This window comes from Solanum pennellii, chromosome 6, assembly GCF_001406875.1.
Source record: "Solanum pennellii chromosome 6, SPENNV200".
Lineage (NCBI taxonomy): Eukaryota > Viridiplantae > Streptophyta > Magnoliopsida > Solanales > Solanaceae > Solanum > Solanum pennellii.
Genome location: NC_028642.1, coordinates 57,309,964 through 57,327,500, shown reverse-complemented (window position 1 = coordinate 57,327,500; position 17,537 = coordinate 57,309,964). Strand labels below are relative to the sequence as shown.

The window sequence follows — 17,537 nt, the reverse complement described above, 5'->3', positions numbered from 1 at the left end:
TTTAATTCTGTTATTATAAATTCAGTATTACTATTGGTTACAAACCAAATAGGCACGCAGAGGGTATGTGATATGTAAATATTATAGTTACTCCCTCCATAAACATGCCAATCATTGATCTAACAGTATATTTAAATATAAGCACACGTTCCATGTGCTTCTTATCTTTGGATTTTTGAATTATTTATTTTTTTTGGTTTTTCATCTTCGATGTTAAAGTATTTATATTGAGGTTTTAAGAGAGACAAAACTTTTAAATAATTTTTTTCAGCTAGATATCGAATGATCATTCAATATAATTAACCGTAACGATAAAAATATGTATTGTTAATTCTCTTACAAAAATTAAACCAGTATTTTCGACTTAACCTAGAGGAGCAAAGTTCATGTATATATATGTTATTTTTAGGAGCATAAAATTTGCATGGGAAAAAATAACATTTAAATTGAATTAATCACTTAACATTCAGCGTGCGTTTGTAACAGTACCTTAGGTTTAGAATACCAACAAAACTCTGACATGCAAATTAATATATAGTGACTAGAGAGAAAGGTATCAAAATATGTACTCCTTCCTTAGAAATTTCCTTTTTATACCAAAATTAAGTTTTTTATCAAAGGAATATAAGATAAACATAGTATATTTTTTCATTTATATTGTTATACCCTATCTTTTCCGTAGTGTTTAATTTTCAAAAATTATTTAAGAAATATTGATAGCTTAGTGAACTATATATTGTATTCATTGATATTTTGATTGACATAATTAAGATGACACTGATTTTGAAACGTAGAAAAAAATATAATCAGAGTACATGTAGGATCTAGATCTCTGCAAGCCGTGAGCTTCATATATATAGAGATTATACTCTACCATTCATTAAGTTCTCCACACAATTTGTGTGTCAAATAATCTCTTACTATTCCAAACAGTACGTACTTACGTACTATTGTGAGGTCAATTATTCTCATCAGAATTAATGTTTTGTATACCTACTAGGAGCGGAGCTAGTAAAGATCGAGGGGTTCATTCAAACCGTCTTTAACATAAAGTTATATTATTTATATATAGTTAAAATTATCTTTTAGATATATATAATAGATATTGAACTCCTTCTTTAACTCTTCGTATATTTACTTTTTATATTTCGAATCTCTTTAGTGAAATTTTTCTGACCCCGACTCATGAACATGAGTAATAATTGTCCCTTCTCGTGATCAATTCGAAGTGCTATTAATTAGTCAATCTTCTTGATTAAGAATCGAATAAATATATCATAGTAATAAGGAATTTATTATCATTTTAGTGCTCTCGAGAAATCTGTTAAATTGTATTGGCTTAGTCTTTCGATCCTAAAAGCATACACAACTCTTAACCCGTCTGTGAAAACATTAATTTAATTTATAGCACTAAGTTTTACATATGGCATCTTTAAATATGGTGCATGGTAAGACCTTAATTGGGATTTCGAAGACAAAACTCAACTTTTGGAGAGGAAAAGAGATTGTTTTTAATTTTTTTAAAAAAATTGAACAGTCAAATGTGGTCTTTTTCAGAAAAATAAAGATTTCTAGTAAAAGTTACATAAAATTACTTCTTTTTTTTTTGGTAAAGAACTAAAAATCATTTTGTGTAAACAATTTTCGCCTATTATAACACATAATATCCTTTATATTCGTAAGGGAAAAAAGGTTTGAAAAATAATTTAAATTTGATCAAAATTATTGTTACGATATCTTGTATATATCCAAATTACAATCATCCATTATTTCATATAGGCTATAGCAAATATCTCACGTTGTTGTTTTACCATTTTTTAAGCTTACAACGACATTTGTTCTCTTATCCTTTCTTTTTTCATTTCCCCCCTCTTTTTGGGTACAATTGTAGGTTCTTTAATGGCAACACTGATGATGATTTAATTTAATTTAATAAGTTTAAATATGGAAGTTTAAATTAGTCAAATAACTACACGTGTAATAATTGGAAAATAAGAGGCAGATACGACATCAATTAAAAGATATATATGTTCTCAAATCATGAATTTGATTTTCATAAGTCCCAATTTACATCACATGCTTTTGTCTCTCAATATTTACACTAAAGACACTCCAATCATATCAAACTACCAACCCTATCTCTTACTCTCAATGCATTCTCACACTATAAATAACACTTTACAAAACGTAGGCACCACCACCAAAAAAGAAATACTTTCTAAACCAAGAAAACACAAAAAAAATATTGTTAAAAAATTATAGTTTGTTACTTGTTATTTTTTTTTTATTACGATGTTTAAGGATAGAACAAATGGGAAGAACGAAAAGAAAGGTATAGTGAAGAAATTAAGAAAGAGTCTTCTACTAGGTAAGAAATTTTCGATGGACGATCAATCGGAAAATGAGTCAAGGGACGTACCGGAGGACGTGAAGGAAGGGCATTTCGCGGTCATTGCGATGGACAACGATGAGCTCAAGAGATTTGTAGTGCCATTAAGTTGCTTAACACATCCTTTATTCTTGAGGCTATTGGAACAAGCTTCTGAGGTATATGGTTTTGATCATGAAGGTGCACTTACATTACCATGTAGACCTAGTGAAATGGAGAGGATTTTGGCTCTAATATACATGGAGTTTGCGCGTGATTGCTTAGCTTAGTAGTTCAATTCTTTTTTTTACTGGTGTCATGTTGCGACTGGATATTTCTGATGAGTAGAATGAGAAGATGAGGGAAAAAAGAAGTGATAGATGAATCCAATTTTACTCTGATATCAGTTGTTATAGTAATATATGAGTCGATTATTTCCAAAATCTAATTATTCAATATTCCAATTTTTTCCCTTTGTCATGGTTTTGAATTTGTATTATCATATCGCATGTTGATGTAGTACAATATGTGTTTTGATAGAAGTGGAGAAATTAAAGAGCTCTAGTTCAATTTTGAAGTGGAGGAAAAAGTAATGAAAAATAGTTGAAGTGAGTGATTTTAGCTATGAAATAAGGTTTTTCTCCCTTAACTATTTAGTTTTAATGCCTTTTACTTTATTGTGTTATTGGTGCATTTTAGTTGTATATACTTCAGTCTGTTCTAAATTTGTTTGATAAGAAAAATAGAAATTCAAAATTTGTGTGATGCTGCATGTAGATGCTTATTAAAGTTAGTTACATCGATATTTTGAAATTATTGATTATTTTAATAAATTGATTATACTCAAGATGATATCTAATTAATTGAAGTATCATACACAAAAAGTCACTGAAAATTCATTAAAAACAAAATCACGAGGGTACCTATTTGAAGAGATGTCAATTGATATGTACGTTGTACTATTATTGGTGAATACTGACTATCATCTGAATAGTAAATACTTTTTGATACGGAGATTTTAAATTTAAATTCAATTGAATTATAAAATTATTTTATTTTAAATTTTTTGATGTAAATTTAAATTTAATCTAATTGAATAGAGTATGAACTAATCAATATTGTTTTGAAAAATTATTGAAATATGTACTTAACTGACAAACAAGAAATTAAGTGTGATTAGACGTTTAAGGTTAATGAGGGTAAATTACAATTCAAAAGGAATGGTATATATAGTGAAGTACAAATAGGTACGAACAACGAACCGTACACAAAGGTAAAAATAAAACAAGGTACAGTGAAAGGTTAACACCCACAATTTTTGACTTTTTATTGTATGGACTATGGACTATGGAGTTGAGAAAATATTTACTTTTTTTCGTGTGACGTAGTTTGTCTAAGCAATAGTCGATCTATTTTCAATATTTGGATAATAGATGATTATGCCAAAAAGATTACAAAAATATGAAGTTTAAAAAATTTTGCGAAAACTAATAAGGATTTTGGTGGAGGAGTAATTATTTTTTCATTCTTAATTAGAAGTTTTAAATTTGATTTCTCTGGATGGGAAGTTATTTTTGTTAAGATCTCTTTACTCTTTAGAGGGTTTCCGATGCGAATTTGGATTTAGTTGGAACTTTTCGATGCTAATTTAAATTTAGTCGGTCTCAGGTTTAAGTCCCTCGAATATAGAGTCATCTTTGTTAGAAAACACTTAACTCCCTTACGTAGGACTTCCTAATGAAATCCAAATTTAGTGAGGCTTCAATGTGACTAACGGACATAGTCGCTTTTGTCTTTGATCCTTTAAAATATTCAAAAGTAATATCTTTAATTTTCATCAAATATTTTAACAAATTGTCAGTTAAATTTGAAGGTAATCGTGAAACAAAATATTTAAATGAAAATAGCGGGAAACTCCAATCAAAACCTCCAAATTGCAACAACAAAAATTGCATTATAACATCAAAAATATATTTTTTCAAGTAGTAGTATAATAAAATCCTATTCAATCCTCTTTTTTCCACTCAACTCCATCAAATTTAACATACGAAATTCATATTATGCCCCAAATTTTCAATTATTGTACCCGGGTAGGCAAAGTTAGGCCCATGATCCACAAGCTTATTAAGAGAAGTGTGAACGAGAAGATGTTTGATTGAAAAACTGAAATGTAACACATTTAATGTGACAGGCTTAGCTGATCAAGGTACAGACACAGTAAATTTGTGAGGGATCCACTTGTGAGTTTGGTTGTGGACAAAATTATTCTTTTTTATGGTTAAAAGATATGATGCAGTGAATGAAATTATTTTTTTATTTTAACAGAAGTCTCAATTTCAAATTAGATATAAGATTTGTATTTAACAAGGAGCATTACCCCTGAATAGACCTTACGCGATGTGCATTCGGATTAATCAAACTCCTGGATATCAAAGGGAATAGAAGAAAAAAACAATTTATTTTACTTATAACTCAATAATTATTCCTTTGACTACTTGACTTAATTCATTTTAGACATTTATAATCATAGGCTCTGACTTATTTAACTCTTGAAATTGTAAAGTTTATAGATTCGTTCGAATTCAGTAAACTTATTTTAAATTTTATATTTATATTAAAAATTCCGTTGAAAATTTATAAGCTAGAATGACCACTAATATAAAAGAATTAATACCCCGGAATCATAAACTATATAAGACAACACGACTACTGCGAAAATGAGGACTAAGACAATGGCCATCGATCTAAAAGAGAAAAAAAAATACAAAAACAAAGGAGAGAATGGCAAAATATTAAAATGTGGTTGATTAGAAAAAGGATAAAAAGAAAAGGAAGAAAATAAAAATTCTGTACACGTTCAGTTTTGAGTAAAAAACACAGATTCTGTCCCATCAGCATTATAGGGTTCAATAAATATGTATTTGACCACTTTAATAATAGACCAGAGTGAAATACTAAATTTATTTGGTCGATGGGATAAAGATAATAATTTTAAAATAAATTTTAAATTATTTATACTTTGTATTTAATTAGTTTCAAAAACCATTTTATATTAAATTTGATAAAATTAACTATCCTGTATAATAAGTAAAATATCTTTAACCATTTCATTCCAAAGTTGCCTAGTTAAAAATTTGATCCATGCATTTGCTCTTCTTGGCAACATAAAATCTAAAATGTGAACTCAAAATTCAACACTTCTTTTATTGACCTCATCACATGTTGTCTTATCTCATCACATTTAATTTTATGGTATTATTAGCATTTTGAAGATTCAAAGGGCTAGTCCCAATCTAGCGGCGTGAATCAAAATAAGTTTTTTTTATATAGATTTATGGGGTTTTGATTTGATTTTAATTAAGAAGTATTCTTTTGTCGCTTGTATCACCTCGACTCAAGTTTTCATTATAGAACTGAGTGAGATGAAGAGAGCTGAAGTCAAGATTTATGGTTACACTCTATAGATGTTTATACAATTTTTATAAATTTAATTTGGATTTGTTTAAATTCATCTTCTTGTTAGATCTTCTTTGAAGGATTATCCACCTTCTCAACCCTTTCTATGAAAATAATAACGGATGACTTTCATTATTTTTTAATACTAATCATTTTACAAAATCAATAAATAAATAATATTTTTATTTTTATTTTAGCCTTAAAATAATGTATTTGATCAACATAAAAAAAATTAAATAATTAATTTATGTCCATTGGTTAAACTACTTAATCAATATATACTAATTTATGTTCATTTATTAAAAACTTGACTTTAAAAAAATACTAAATAATGTAAAATTATCTAATTTCTTAAGAAGCGTAAAATTTAAAGTGATAGAAACCTAAATAGAAATAGATGGAGTACTAATTATGTATTAATTTTACTAAATTAATTATTATCATTACACTTCTAAATTTTTAAATCCAAAAGATAGTCTATTTTGTTTCAGTTTATTAGGCCTTCGCTGTCCTTAAGAAACCATTTATTTCAAAATAAATGATATTTCTAGTTTGGGATGATTTTCTTCTTCTTTTGTCTGTTGAGTTTCTGAGTAAAAAGAGAAAGATTACTTCCCCTTTCAATAGGCTTTTTGCCTTCTCATAGTGTAGAAATCTATCAAAAATGCTTCCATAGGCTGGTGCAAGAATATTCAGAAGAGGGAATAATATATATTAATACTATGAAGAAGTGTCATTACAGGTAAACATATTTTGAAACAACACTTCAATGACATACTAGGCCAACATATGTAGTACACCTCTTAAATGAAAAGGTAAATCCATAATAGCACTGAACTAAATTCTTAAGAACAATATAGATAACAACAAGTGGTGATATTTATGCAATGCATCAAGCTGACTGCTGCTAGCGCGCTACGTCTTTCGCTTCATGAACTATGATAATGGACAAAGGCCAGAATAAATAGGACCGCGAAAACATTGCACCACACAAAACAGCCAGTCCAGTCATATGGTCACCACGGTTACTTCTTCTCTATGTATATAGAAAAACTAGGCATTGTGTAACTAAAACTGTAGCTACTGCTGGCCTGCTGCTGATAACGTTTATAGCCAGAAAAGCAGTCATATTATGACTTGCTAATAGTGTACTAAAACTTGGAACATCTGCTTCACTCATCACCCAATCCGGCCCTCGCCTTCAAATGTAGCTTGAAGTCCATAATGTCACCCTCCCACCGTGTCACAGTTTTATTTTCACACACCCATATCTCATGGGCGACCTGGTTTATGAGCCTGAAATCATGACTAACAAGAACCATTCCACCATCCCATTCATTCAAAGCCTCGGCAAGTGAGTCAATTGTCTCAATATCAAGATGGTTGGTTGGCTCATCGAGAAGCAGCATGTGAGGTTGTCTAAAAGCCAACCACGCAAATATAATCCGGCTACGTTGACCATCTGACAAGTTTTTCATAGGCATTACTTGAGCTTTACCAGTAAGGCCAAACCTCCCAATTGATGCCCTCATCTTCTCCTCCTCATTCCCAGGATACTCTTTTATCATGAACTGAAGAGCAGATAATTCCATGTCAAGCTTCTCAGCCAAGTGCTGGTGGAACTGTGCAATACGCAGGTGATTATGCCGCCTAACCATGCCATCAAGGGGAACCAACTCCCCTGTCATCAGCTTAAGTAGCGTGCTCTTTCCAGCTCCATTAGGTCCCACCAGTGCTACCCTTGAATCAAGGTCTACACCAAAATCTAGGTTCTTGTAGATGAGATTCTCGGGTGTGTAGCCAAATGTCACTTCCACAAACTGCAGAACAGGAGGAGGAAGTTTGCCAACATTAGGAAAACGGAAGACCAGGACCTTGTCCTTTGCCACCTTCTCTGTAAGCCCTCCACGCTCCATCTTAGCCAGTGTTTTCTCTTTACTTTGTGCTTGACGGGCTAGTTTGGCAGATCCATGTCCAAAACGAGCAATGTACTCCTTCATTGAAGCAATCTGCTCCTGCTCCCATCTGTACTGTTTCATCTGATTTTCTTCCAACTCCTCACGGGTTTGGACATATTGGTCATAATTACCGGTGTAGAGCTTCAACTTCTTATTTTGCATATGGATGATGTTAGTACACACACCATTTAGGAAGTCTTGCGAGTGTGAAACAACAACCAGAATACGGTCAAACTTCTTCAAGGTTTCTTCTAACCACACGCAAGCCTCTAGGTCTGTATTCAGGAAAAGAATATCATAAGCATGTCAAATCTAAAAAATCTGAGATTGAAGGATCCAGCAAACCTTCCATTAGTATGAAGAAACAACAATTTAGGAGGGAACTTCGCATCACTACTTAGCAGAGGGAAACAGACACAGAAAGACACACCAGGAGAAATGCTGTAACCAGAGTGAAATAACATGTCTAAGGTCTCATATTAAATTTTATAACGTCAGTTTTCATTATATTAATTCATCCAGAATGTAATAAACAATGTCTCCAACCAAAAATTTCGCAACACAACATCTTATATACTAGAAAAATGCATAAGAAGATTACCTAGATGATTGGTGGGTTCATCAAGCAGCAAAATGGTCGGATTCATAAACAGGGCACGAGCAAGAGCAATCCTCATCCTCCATCCACCGGAAAAATCTCGTGTTTTTTGTTCTTGCATTTTCTTGTTAAATCCAAGACCGAACAGTATTTCAGCTGCACGCTTCTCAGCAGTTGATGCGTCCAAAGCTTCCAAACGCTCATAGATGCGTTCAAGTTGCTCTCCACCACCATCATCCTAAGGATAGACACGAAACGAGTCATCAGTTAGCCAAACAAAAGTAGACCAAGCCCGTGGAATACATTGCCAGTTCATTATTCAGGGCATAATACCTGTGCAGCCAAGACTTCAACTTCTTTCTCCAATCTCAACCTCTCTTCATCGCAACTAATAACAGCTTGAAGTGAGGACATGTCAGACGCTTCAATCTCGCGCGTTAGATGAAAGATATCCATATGATCTGGGATGGGAAGTTCACGACATCCTATAGCAGAAAGAAGAGTAGACTTCCCACAACCATTAAGCCCAAGCAAACCATAACGTCTGTGCAATTAATATCCCGGGATATGACCATCAGCTAAACTAAGGAGACAGCAACACAAAGATATAACAAACCTTACCTTCCGTAGTTAAGTTCCAGTTCAGAATCAACTATAAGATCATGTCCATGAAAAGTAAGTGATAACGATTCTATCTGCAAACAAAGAATACCAGACTTAATATAACTGCGGGTCTTGCATGAAAGAAAACTTCCTCTAGGTAATAATCTTTTTTATAGTTACCGTAAGTCCAAAACCATAAAGAGGGGTGCTTCTTGTTCATGAGTAATGATAGCCATATGCAACTTCACCAATCAAGACCCCTGTTCCTAACTAAGTGAATATGGGATAGATTCAGCTATTGACTGATTCTTCTTAATTGAGAAATCTCTGAGGGCTAGTGACACATGGTTTGAGACCGTTACACGCAGCTAACCCCCACATGTGGTTTGCCCTCTTACCGCTAGACCAAAGCCCCACGGCTATAAACTGATTAACGTACCAAGATTTGGAATATCACACTATGCACAAAAACACTCAAGTGATTGTTCTAGTGCAAAGAGATCAAAGAAATGAACAACCAAAGGATCATAGGAGTCAACGAATAACGAAAGGAGATAAACCCATGAATAAAAAAGATCATCTATTTAAGTATTTAGAGAGTGTATTGCAAAAAACATCCAAGACCAGATCATTGATGTTTTTATAATTTAGTATGTTCTTCTTTTTTTTAATTTTTTTTTTCATAATATCTTTTTAGATTCATGGTTCAAATATTTTTATGGGCAATAATAGGACAATTTCTACAAAATTCAGGTAAAATATTGCTAACTTGATTGAAATGATCTCCACTTATATGTTTTCAGTTTCAAGTCACTATAGTTTGGAAATACTCTAAATTCCTAAATATATATAGTTAAACAGAAGCTTTTTCCCTATTAATCAAACTAGATTTTCCGGCGCTTAACAAGGTAATATATCCAACAGTTCAATTCCAGAAAACCCAAAGGAACTAACCCGAATATCTCTGGAAAGTGGATGTGAACACAAAACACCGGTACAAGTCCGATCAGACAACTGAATTTCTCCTACACCATTCGTCAATTCATCGACGCCGTTACTCTCCGACGGAGTAGATGTTGCAGCCGCTGCCGCCTTCATCACCGCCGCCTTAGACTTCCCTCCTCTCTTCGCAGCTGCTGCTGCCTTCTTCTGCGCCTCTCTCTTCTTACTCGCATCCGACACCATCTATCAATTCAGGAAAAAAAAAACTTTCCGATCAGAAAGCAAAAACTACAATAATATGCAATTTAATCGAAAAAAAATTACCTTGAAAAAGTTGCAATAATCAGATGTGTATGAGGGTTTTGAGTGTTGAAGGAGAAGTTTGATGAATATTTACAAGAAGATTGTGGGAAGAAGATGATACACGTGTCAGTTTTACCGTTGAAGTTCAGGAGAATTTGATCGGTGATTGCTTTTTAGAATTGCAATTTCTCTCCTTATTTAAGTTGCGTAAATTGACTAAAAACTGAAAATGTCGCACTGATTATTTGTCATATGAGAAAAATACCACGTCAATAAAAAATGTTATTTACGAATATATCTCACCCTCATACAATAAAATAAATTAAAAGTATAGCTAAATTCAGGTAATTGAGACCATTGATAATTAAGGAGGATTACAAGTATTATTTTCCACTTTTCTACTGTTACGTAACTCGTAAGCATAATATATAGGCAGTGTAAGTTTCAAGAAAAACATATAATCAATAATCACATCATGTTGGAAATATAATTCAAATTGATACAATAACTGAGGTTTTCAGCGATTGTAATTTGTATATAATTTATTTGGTTATCTTTTACTCCATATAAAACCAAAAGGGAAAGCTAAAATGTAATTTTTTGTGTTTTCATCTTTTTGACTAGATAGAAATGTAAGAAATAACATGTCATGTCAGTAATGAAAAAATGAGAGTGCCTGGATTAAATATTTTACAATAAGAAAATGTAATCAAATATATTTGTTTGAGAAAATATGTTCCAACCAATTTTTAAAGTGTTAAAAATTAAGTGCAACAATTGAAAAGACTGCACAAAAATAGGGCAAGGAAAGTGGAAAATAGAGCGTCAGTCTGTCTGTCTGCATCTTAGTCTCCCTTGTTTTTGTCTACACAAAAGCAATTGCCTCCACTCTAAAATAGAGATTTCTAAGCATAAACTAGTCTCGTAAATACAAATTAAAGTTGTTTTTAAATATTTTGTGAGTAATTTGAAGTGAAAATTGCATAAACAATCCTACCAAATGAATGAACCAATGACAGCATAAGTAGACAATAGAACAGTAGAAAATCAAGTACTCCATACACTAAACATAAATATAAAAAAAATTCTCCTACTAATACTAATGTCAGTAACAATTCATAGAAAAGTTTTACTAGCAAAAAGGGTATGGAAGTGTTTCATAATTAAGCCAATTCAACAATAATGATATCCAAACTTCCTATTTTGTTATTTACAATTTTCATCCACATTTTTTTCTAAAACTGTCACATAATACTGCAAGCATTAGCATTTTCATCACTGAAAAGCTGAGTAGCATGAATTGCAGTTGCATCCAGCTCCGGGTACTCATACTGCTCCCTCTTCTCGCCACCGCCGCCTTGCCCATCCTTCCCTTTTTCGTTTCCCTTCCCTCCACCTCCACCTCCGCCTCCGCCTTCTTTCTTCTCTCCTCCTTCCTTCTTTGACGGGACAATTTGGACATCTTTCTTCAGCTGCTTCTTCAGTGCCTCTACCAGTTCCTTCATGTCCATTGAACCTGTCACTGTCATCAACTCCTTTTCGTGATCAATTTTCATCTCCTTGTAACCTGCATTGCCCGTGGAAATAACTATAGTTAGTAAAATGGGGAGAATAAGAAGAATGTTGATTAATCAAACTCACCTTTGTTTTTAGTTATTGTTTTTTGAATCTTCTGGATGCATCCTTCGCAATGTAGATGCAATTTCAGTTCCACAGTGGTTACCGGAGGCTACATGGATAATTAATCAGTAAGTAATATCACACATAAATCCCTCAGCCATAAAAGGCTAAACTGCACCAAATGCATTAAAAGACAAATAACAGAATACAACAGAATGAAAACGACGTAAACAGGTTTGTACAGAATAGTGAACAGAGAATATGCAGCGAGAAGGAGCATTACCTCTTTCTCTTTGGCTTTCTTGTCGTCTCCTTTGCTACTGTTTGAGTCATTTTCATTCTGCTTCTTCTCTTTCTTACAATCCTTTGGTAAAGGAGAGATAAGTTGTACAGGCCTGTTCATCTTTCGCTCCACCTTCTCCTTTAGCTTCAATGCATCCACTTCTCCTATTGCCGTCACCTTATTGGCTTCGCTATCACAGGTCACCTTCTCCACGCCTTTTTCAGCCGTAACAATCCAGAAATTAGGAAAATCAGAGACAAGGAACCGAACGGCTTGGATGAAAACAGAGCAACATTCACAATAATCTGTGCAAAATCTAACTTGGAAACAAAACAGAGCAACATAACAATGATTTCTACCTTCAAAGCTTCGAACGGTTTTGAGAATCTTACGGACGCAACCTTGGCAATGAAACTCCACTTTCAAAACCACATCTCGATTTTTCTGTTCATTCTTTCCTCCTTCCTTCTTCTCCTGGTGCTGTTCTTCGTTCTTCTTCTCGCCTTCAATATTCTTGCTGCTGCTCTTATTCTGCAAACCTCACACAAAATCAGTTAGCCTTATCAAATCATGGACACAGAACAATGAGAAAAATAAATCAAAATCGAGAATCAATTTTCAAATCCTTACCTTCCCCATTGTATTGCACCAAAACTACTCCTAAAACAGATAAAGGGTTGAAGTGTATTTATAGGGGGGTGGGGTTGGGGCTAGGTAGCGTGAGGAAGAAAGGGCGCAGTTGTACGGGATGAGAGTGGAACGGGAATGTACGGTGTGGTTATAGGTAGCCACGTTGGCATACATATTCATATTATATTTTTGATCATATATTTTCCATTTATAACAAAGGCAAAGGGATCAAAAGAATTTTAAAGACAATTACTCCAAAAATTTATTTTACTATAATAAATGAAATTAGTAACAACTTAGTTGTAAATTGGACATATTTTTCCAAATTGTAGTACGGGAAGCAAGTGGGGAGGGCATAGCAAATTCGTTAAGAAAGTTAAAAGTTGAAATAATCAATAAATTCATTGTGAATAATCAAAAAATAATGAATAATCAAAAAAATTTTTGGGAGAAGTGAATTGAATTTAACGGATTGAATTGCAATTGACTTGTATAAATATGCATAAACATAAATTTGGTCAAATATGAAATTAGTAAAATTATCCCAAAGGAAAGAAAAATAATGAAAAAAAGGAAAATAATAAATTAAACTAACCCAAAAGGGAAAGACAAGCAAAACTGATAAGAATATATCAATTTTGAATAAAACTAATAGTAGTTAATCAATTAAAGCATTTTAGTGTTAGAAAATAGTAAATTAGATATGTTACAACTTTTACACATTAATAAATTTACGTTTAAAGAATTGTTAAAAAAAAATAAGTGTTATATTCTAAATCAAAAGGAAGGTCAATGTAATCAAACAAAATTTAGAGAATGGTCTCTGAGACTTTATTTTTTTTGTGTTAGATATGAAGAAAAAAAATCTTTTTTATAATAATACTTACTAGTTTTAAAAATATATTTCTTGCTATTTGATGGGAAATTGACTTTTTTCTTTAAACTGAATGACACGTGGACATATTTAAAAAATGTGTATTCTTAAATAGTCTGAAAAGAAGATTTGATAAGAAGATTTGATATTCAGGGTTCCAAGTTTAGACTTGCTAATTCAAATTTCAAGCATTTTAAAGTTTGATTGTCAGTAAGACAAAAATATCTAAAGTTTTGCTAGCATAAATAATATGTCAAATTTTAAAACAAGATTTTCTTTCCATTGATTATGAAGCAATTATATTTACAAAAATCTAAAAGCGTAAATCTTACTCTGTGCACATTTAAAGAATAACAATTAAATTTTCTTTCTTTTCAAAAATAAAATATTCAGAAAAATCTTAAAAACTTCAATTATTCCTCAAATCGACTCTATATACGCTTCTCCGGTAAAAAATCTCTATCAAGATAATCCTAATCCAGAGTGCAATGAGTTGGACTAAAGTGGGCCTGATGTTGTTGGGCTGGACTATTCATATCTCCTTTAGCAATTGCATTAAAACTGGGTGATTGATCCAGTGGATCATTTGCACAAATAGGATTATTCTGGCTATTATTTTATTTTTATCACCATTTGCACATTTTCCAAAAGTAGACGTTTAAGAAAAATAAACACATCAATTTCATAATTTTGATACAATATCATTTCTCATAAATATTGCTTTGGTTACACGTTGATTTCAAATATTAAAGTATACAGAATTCATTAATTAGGATGATTTTTTTGGTTAATTTTTGAAGATTAGGTTTTAGAAAAACTGTCGTTAGACATGTTTTTTAAGTGAGTCGTATGTCTAAACGTACAATTTTAACTTTCAAATATCATGTTATAACTTTAACTTCAGTTCTTATTTTATTTTTGTCAAATATCGCTTAATTTATGTCTAAACGCGTACTGATTAGTTTCATGTCCTTCTGTTATCTCCACTAGCTGATGAATTAGGTAAATATAAATAATTCAGTAGACGCAGATATAGTTGTTCACATAAATATTTACTTCTGTTTTTTCTTCAGCATATGGTTTGCCTTCCCTCCTGATTCATAAGCATTAAAACAAATATTAATACTAACGACGAACAATCTATTATCCTTTTTTTTTTTGTATGTCCTCTAAAATTTGATGTATATGCAAATTCTCTCAATTCACAGCCTATTTATATAGCTAGACAAAGACTTCTTTTTCCACTATGAATAACAAATATGATCATTGTGGATATAATGGTAGATACATGAACCAAGATATTCGAATTCGAAAAATCTATTCTTGTTATACTTTGAGTTCGTGAAATACAAAGTAAGAACAAGTTATTTTTCACTATTTTATTGAGGTTGTTGTAAGAGAATTCATGATAATAAGAACAATTTATACTTATTTTTTATATTTTCTTATTTTTATATGTATATTTTGTAATAAATAAATGATAAAGTAGTATCGAATAATACCTCTTGCATAAAGATACCTCCAGCCACGGCCATGTGTATATGTATATATAGTATATCAGCTTAACTTAGTGTATATTTTACATCATTTTCTTTGTCAATTTTGTTATTTCGACAAGAAAACTATACATTTGTAATGACAAATCCAACATAAATTTTTGTGATGACTATGACTGCAGGGAACTGGATAACTCTGATGTTAAAGGCCGTTTGGTACATGAGATTAGGATAATAATTTTAAAATAAAATTTAAAATTAGCTTTAATTTATCACATGTTTAATTTAAGATATTAACTAATTCCGAAATTATTTTAACTCATTAGTCACACTGAAATAATGAAATTAGTATCTAATATAGATAATAAAATAAAATAATTCAATATGGTATTCTTATTTGTCACATGCATACTAGACGACCCCTTAAATGTACCGGATAAAGGGTTCCTTGATATTCTGGATTTGGTGTTGGTATCAAAGACCTTGGGCCTACAGTATCAATCCATAGACCTATCGTGATAATTTATGATATTATATTAGAGAAAATTGTATATAATAGCAAATTAATAACTTAAAATAAATGGAGTAGCTAGGGTTTGATTTAATTATGCGCCATAGCAAACGTTAACTAAAGTTTGTCAGGCGTCTCTCTCCCAAAAATCTCGCTCGCCACTCTCCATTCTCGCTCGCCTCTCTCGCTTTATACACAGAAGTGTATAAATTTTGTTTCTGTTTTGTATAAAGCGAGAGAAAAACATATATCTTCTTGCTATACACTTATAATTATGCAATATACATACATTTTAATTCGATTCAACTGTATGCAAAGCAAATTTTATAAAAATATTACAGCGAAATAGGCAGCGAATTATACAATGTGCATTATACAATCGCAGTGAAATAGCATAGCGAATTATACAATTGCAGCGAAATAGGCCAGCGAATTATACAATTGTATATGTATAGCGAATTATACAGTTTATGTTTGCTATGGAGCGCAATTATGCAAGCTTTGCTATAGCATACAAATATGAATTTTTTGTTTGCTATATGTGAAAGTTGCCCATTATATTATTATGGCTATTTTTTTATTTACTTTTTATTTCGTATCAAATTTAATTTTTTTTTAAATTTAATTAATTTAAATTTACATGTGAAATATATGAAAAAGTTAACGCGCTTTTTACTGAAATCAACTTCGTACTCAAGAATTGATTAGTTAAGAATAAAAATGCATATAACTCTAGCATATCGTAGACGGTGGCTAGAATAAATTAAATATGAAAAGGAGGATTCTTATATAAATAACATACTAGATCTTTCATTAAGTTTCTTATATGATATACGCATAGTTAACGCTCATTATACACAACTATACGAGTATTTTACATATAGTATACTATTTTTTGTTCTAGCAAATGCATCTAATAGTCATTCATTCAACTACTTAAAACTAAAATTATCTTATGAATATATAATACAAGCAGTCGTAAAATTTATGCATAAACATCTGTGTGATCATCTATAATTAATATATGATCTAAATATATTTATTAAAAGAAGTTAGTAATTGTTACATTTATATGTATACTTCTATGAGATGTACTTTTTCTTTTCTTGTTTTTATATTTATTGTATCGTTGATATTTTCAATCTAACATAGTTGAAATATTTATGTTCACATCCTAAATATCATAAGCCAACCACAATCCTGATAGTTTATGAGAACGACCTACATAGATAACGAAATGTATCTAACTTTTTTTTTTTTTTGAACTTATGTTCTTTGCACCATAGAGGTATCTATATTATATTATATTTGTCTACTATATTTGAATATGTTCTCCATACATTATAATTTTTAATAAAAAAACTGAATTTCTTTCTTCATACTTATTCTTAGCATTAACTATATATCCTTCAAGTTATTTCTTAAAACTAAAATTTAAATATGCACTAAAATAGGGACATGTGATATAATCTTATTCGTTGATCCGATATTTAATAAATATAGGATCTGTGGATAAAATTATGACGCATGTATGTCTGTTAATATAAAGGGTATATATGTTGTAGATTTTAAACGGTGAAAGAACCAATATATTCTAAAAATATGATGAAGGGTATCTGCATGCAATAGATTGGGTGTATATTAATCCTTTTATTCTTATATATATATTCTTCAAATCATTTCTTATAACTAAAAATTAAACATAAACTAGTCTGAATATTATGATAAAATATTCACGTTCATCATTTGTCACGACCCAAAACCGGGGCCGCGACTGGCACCCACAATTTCCCTCCTATGTGAGCGAACCAACCAATCTAACCCTTATCATTTTAACATATATCAACAGAAAATAATGCGGAAGACTTAAACTCATTAAATAAAACAAATCAACA

General features: G+C 31.4%; 3 protein-coding genes across 3 annotated transcripts in view; 1 reads left to right on the top strand and 2 right to left on the bottom strand.

Moving 5' to 3' along the window:
* Window positions 1-2,214: 2,214 nt before the first annotated feature.
* On the top strand, window positions 2,215-2,966 carry LOC107022964 (auxin-induced protein X15-like). The gene has a single exon (XM_015223523.2). It carries the CDS (start codon window positions 2,293-2,295, stop codon window positions 2,656-2,658), a length of 366 nt encoding a protein of 121 aa, XP_015079009.1. The 5' UTR covers window positions 2,215-2,292; the 3' UTR covers window positions 2,659-2,966.
* A 3,549-nt stretch (window positions 2,967-6,515) lies between these two features.
* LOC107023905 (ABC transporter F family member 1-like) lies at window positions 6,516-10,431 on the bottom strand. Its single transcript, XM_015224748.2, has 6 exons — window positions 10,250-10,431; window positions 9,938-10,168; window positions 9,002-9,075; window positions 8,714-8,924; window positions 8,384-8,618; window positions 6,516-8,057 (listed from the first exon to the last, which is right to left on the bottom strand). Exons 2-6 carry the CDS (start codon window positions 10,166-10,168, stop codon window positions 6,997-6,999), a joined length of 1,812 nt encoding a protein of 603 aa, XP_015080234.1. The 5' UTR covers window positions 10,250-10,431; the 3' UTR covers window positions 6,516-6,996.
* A 930-nt stretch (window positions 10,432-11,361) lies between these two features.
* Window positions 11,362-17,537, bottom strand: part of LOC107022488 (heavy metal-associated isoprenylated plant protein 3-like) — a 33,262-nt gene continuing 27,086 nt past the window's right edge. The window contains exons 2-5 of the mRNA XM_015223089.2: window positions 12,491-12,662; window positions 12,132-12,346; window positions 11,870-11,957; window positions 11,362-11,795 (exon numbers count right to left, since the gene is read on the bottom strand). Of these exons, the coding sequence (XP_015078575.1) occupies window positions 11,473-11,795; window positions 11,870-11,957; window positions 12,132-12,346; window positions 12,491-12,662 (798 nt within the window). The 3' untranslated portion in view covers window positions 11,362-11,472. The remainder of the gene's footprint in view (window positions 11,796-11,869; window positions 11,958-12,131; window positions 12,347-12,490; window positions 12,663-17,537) is intronic.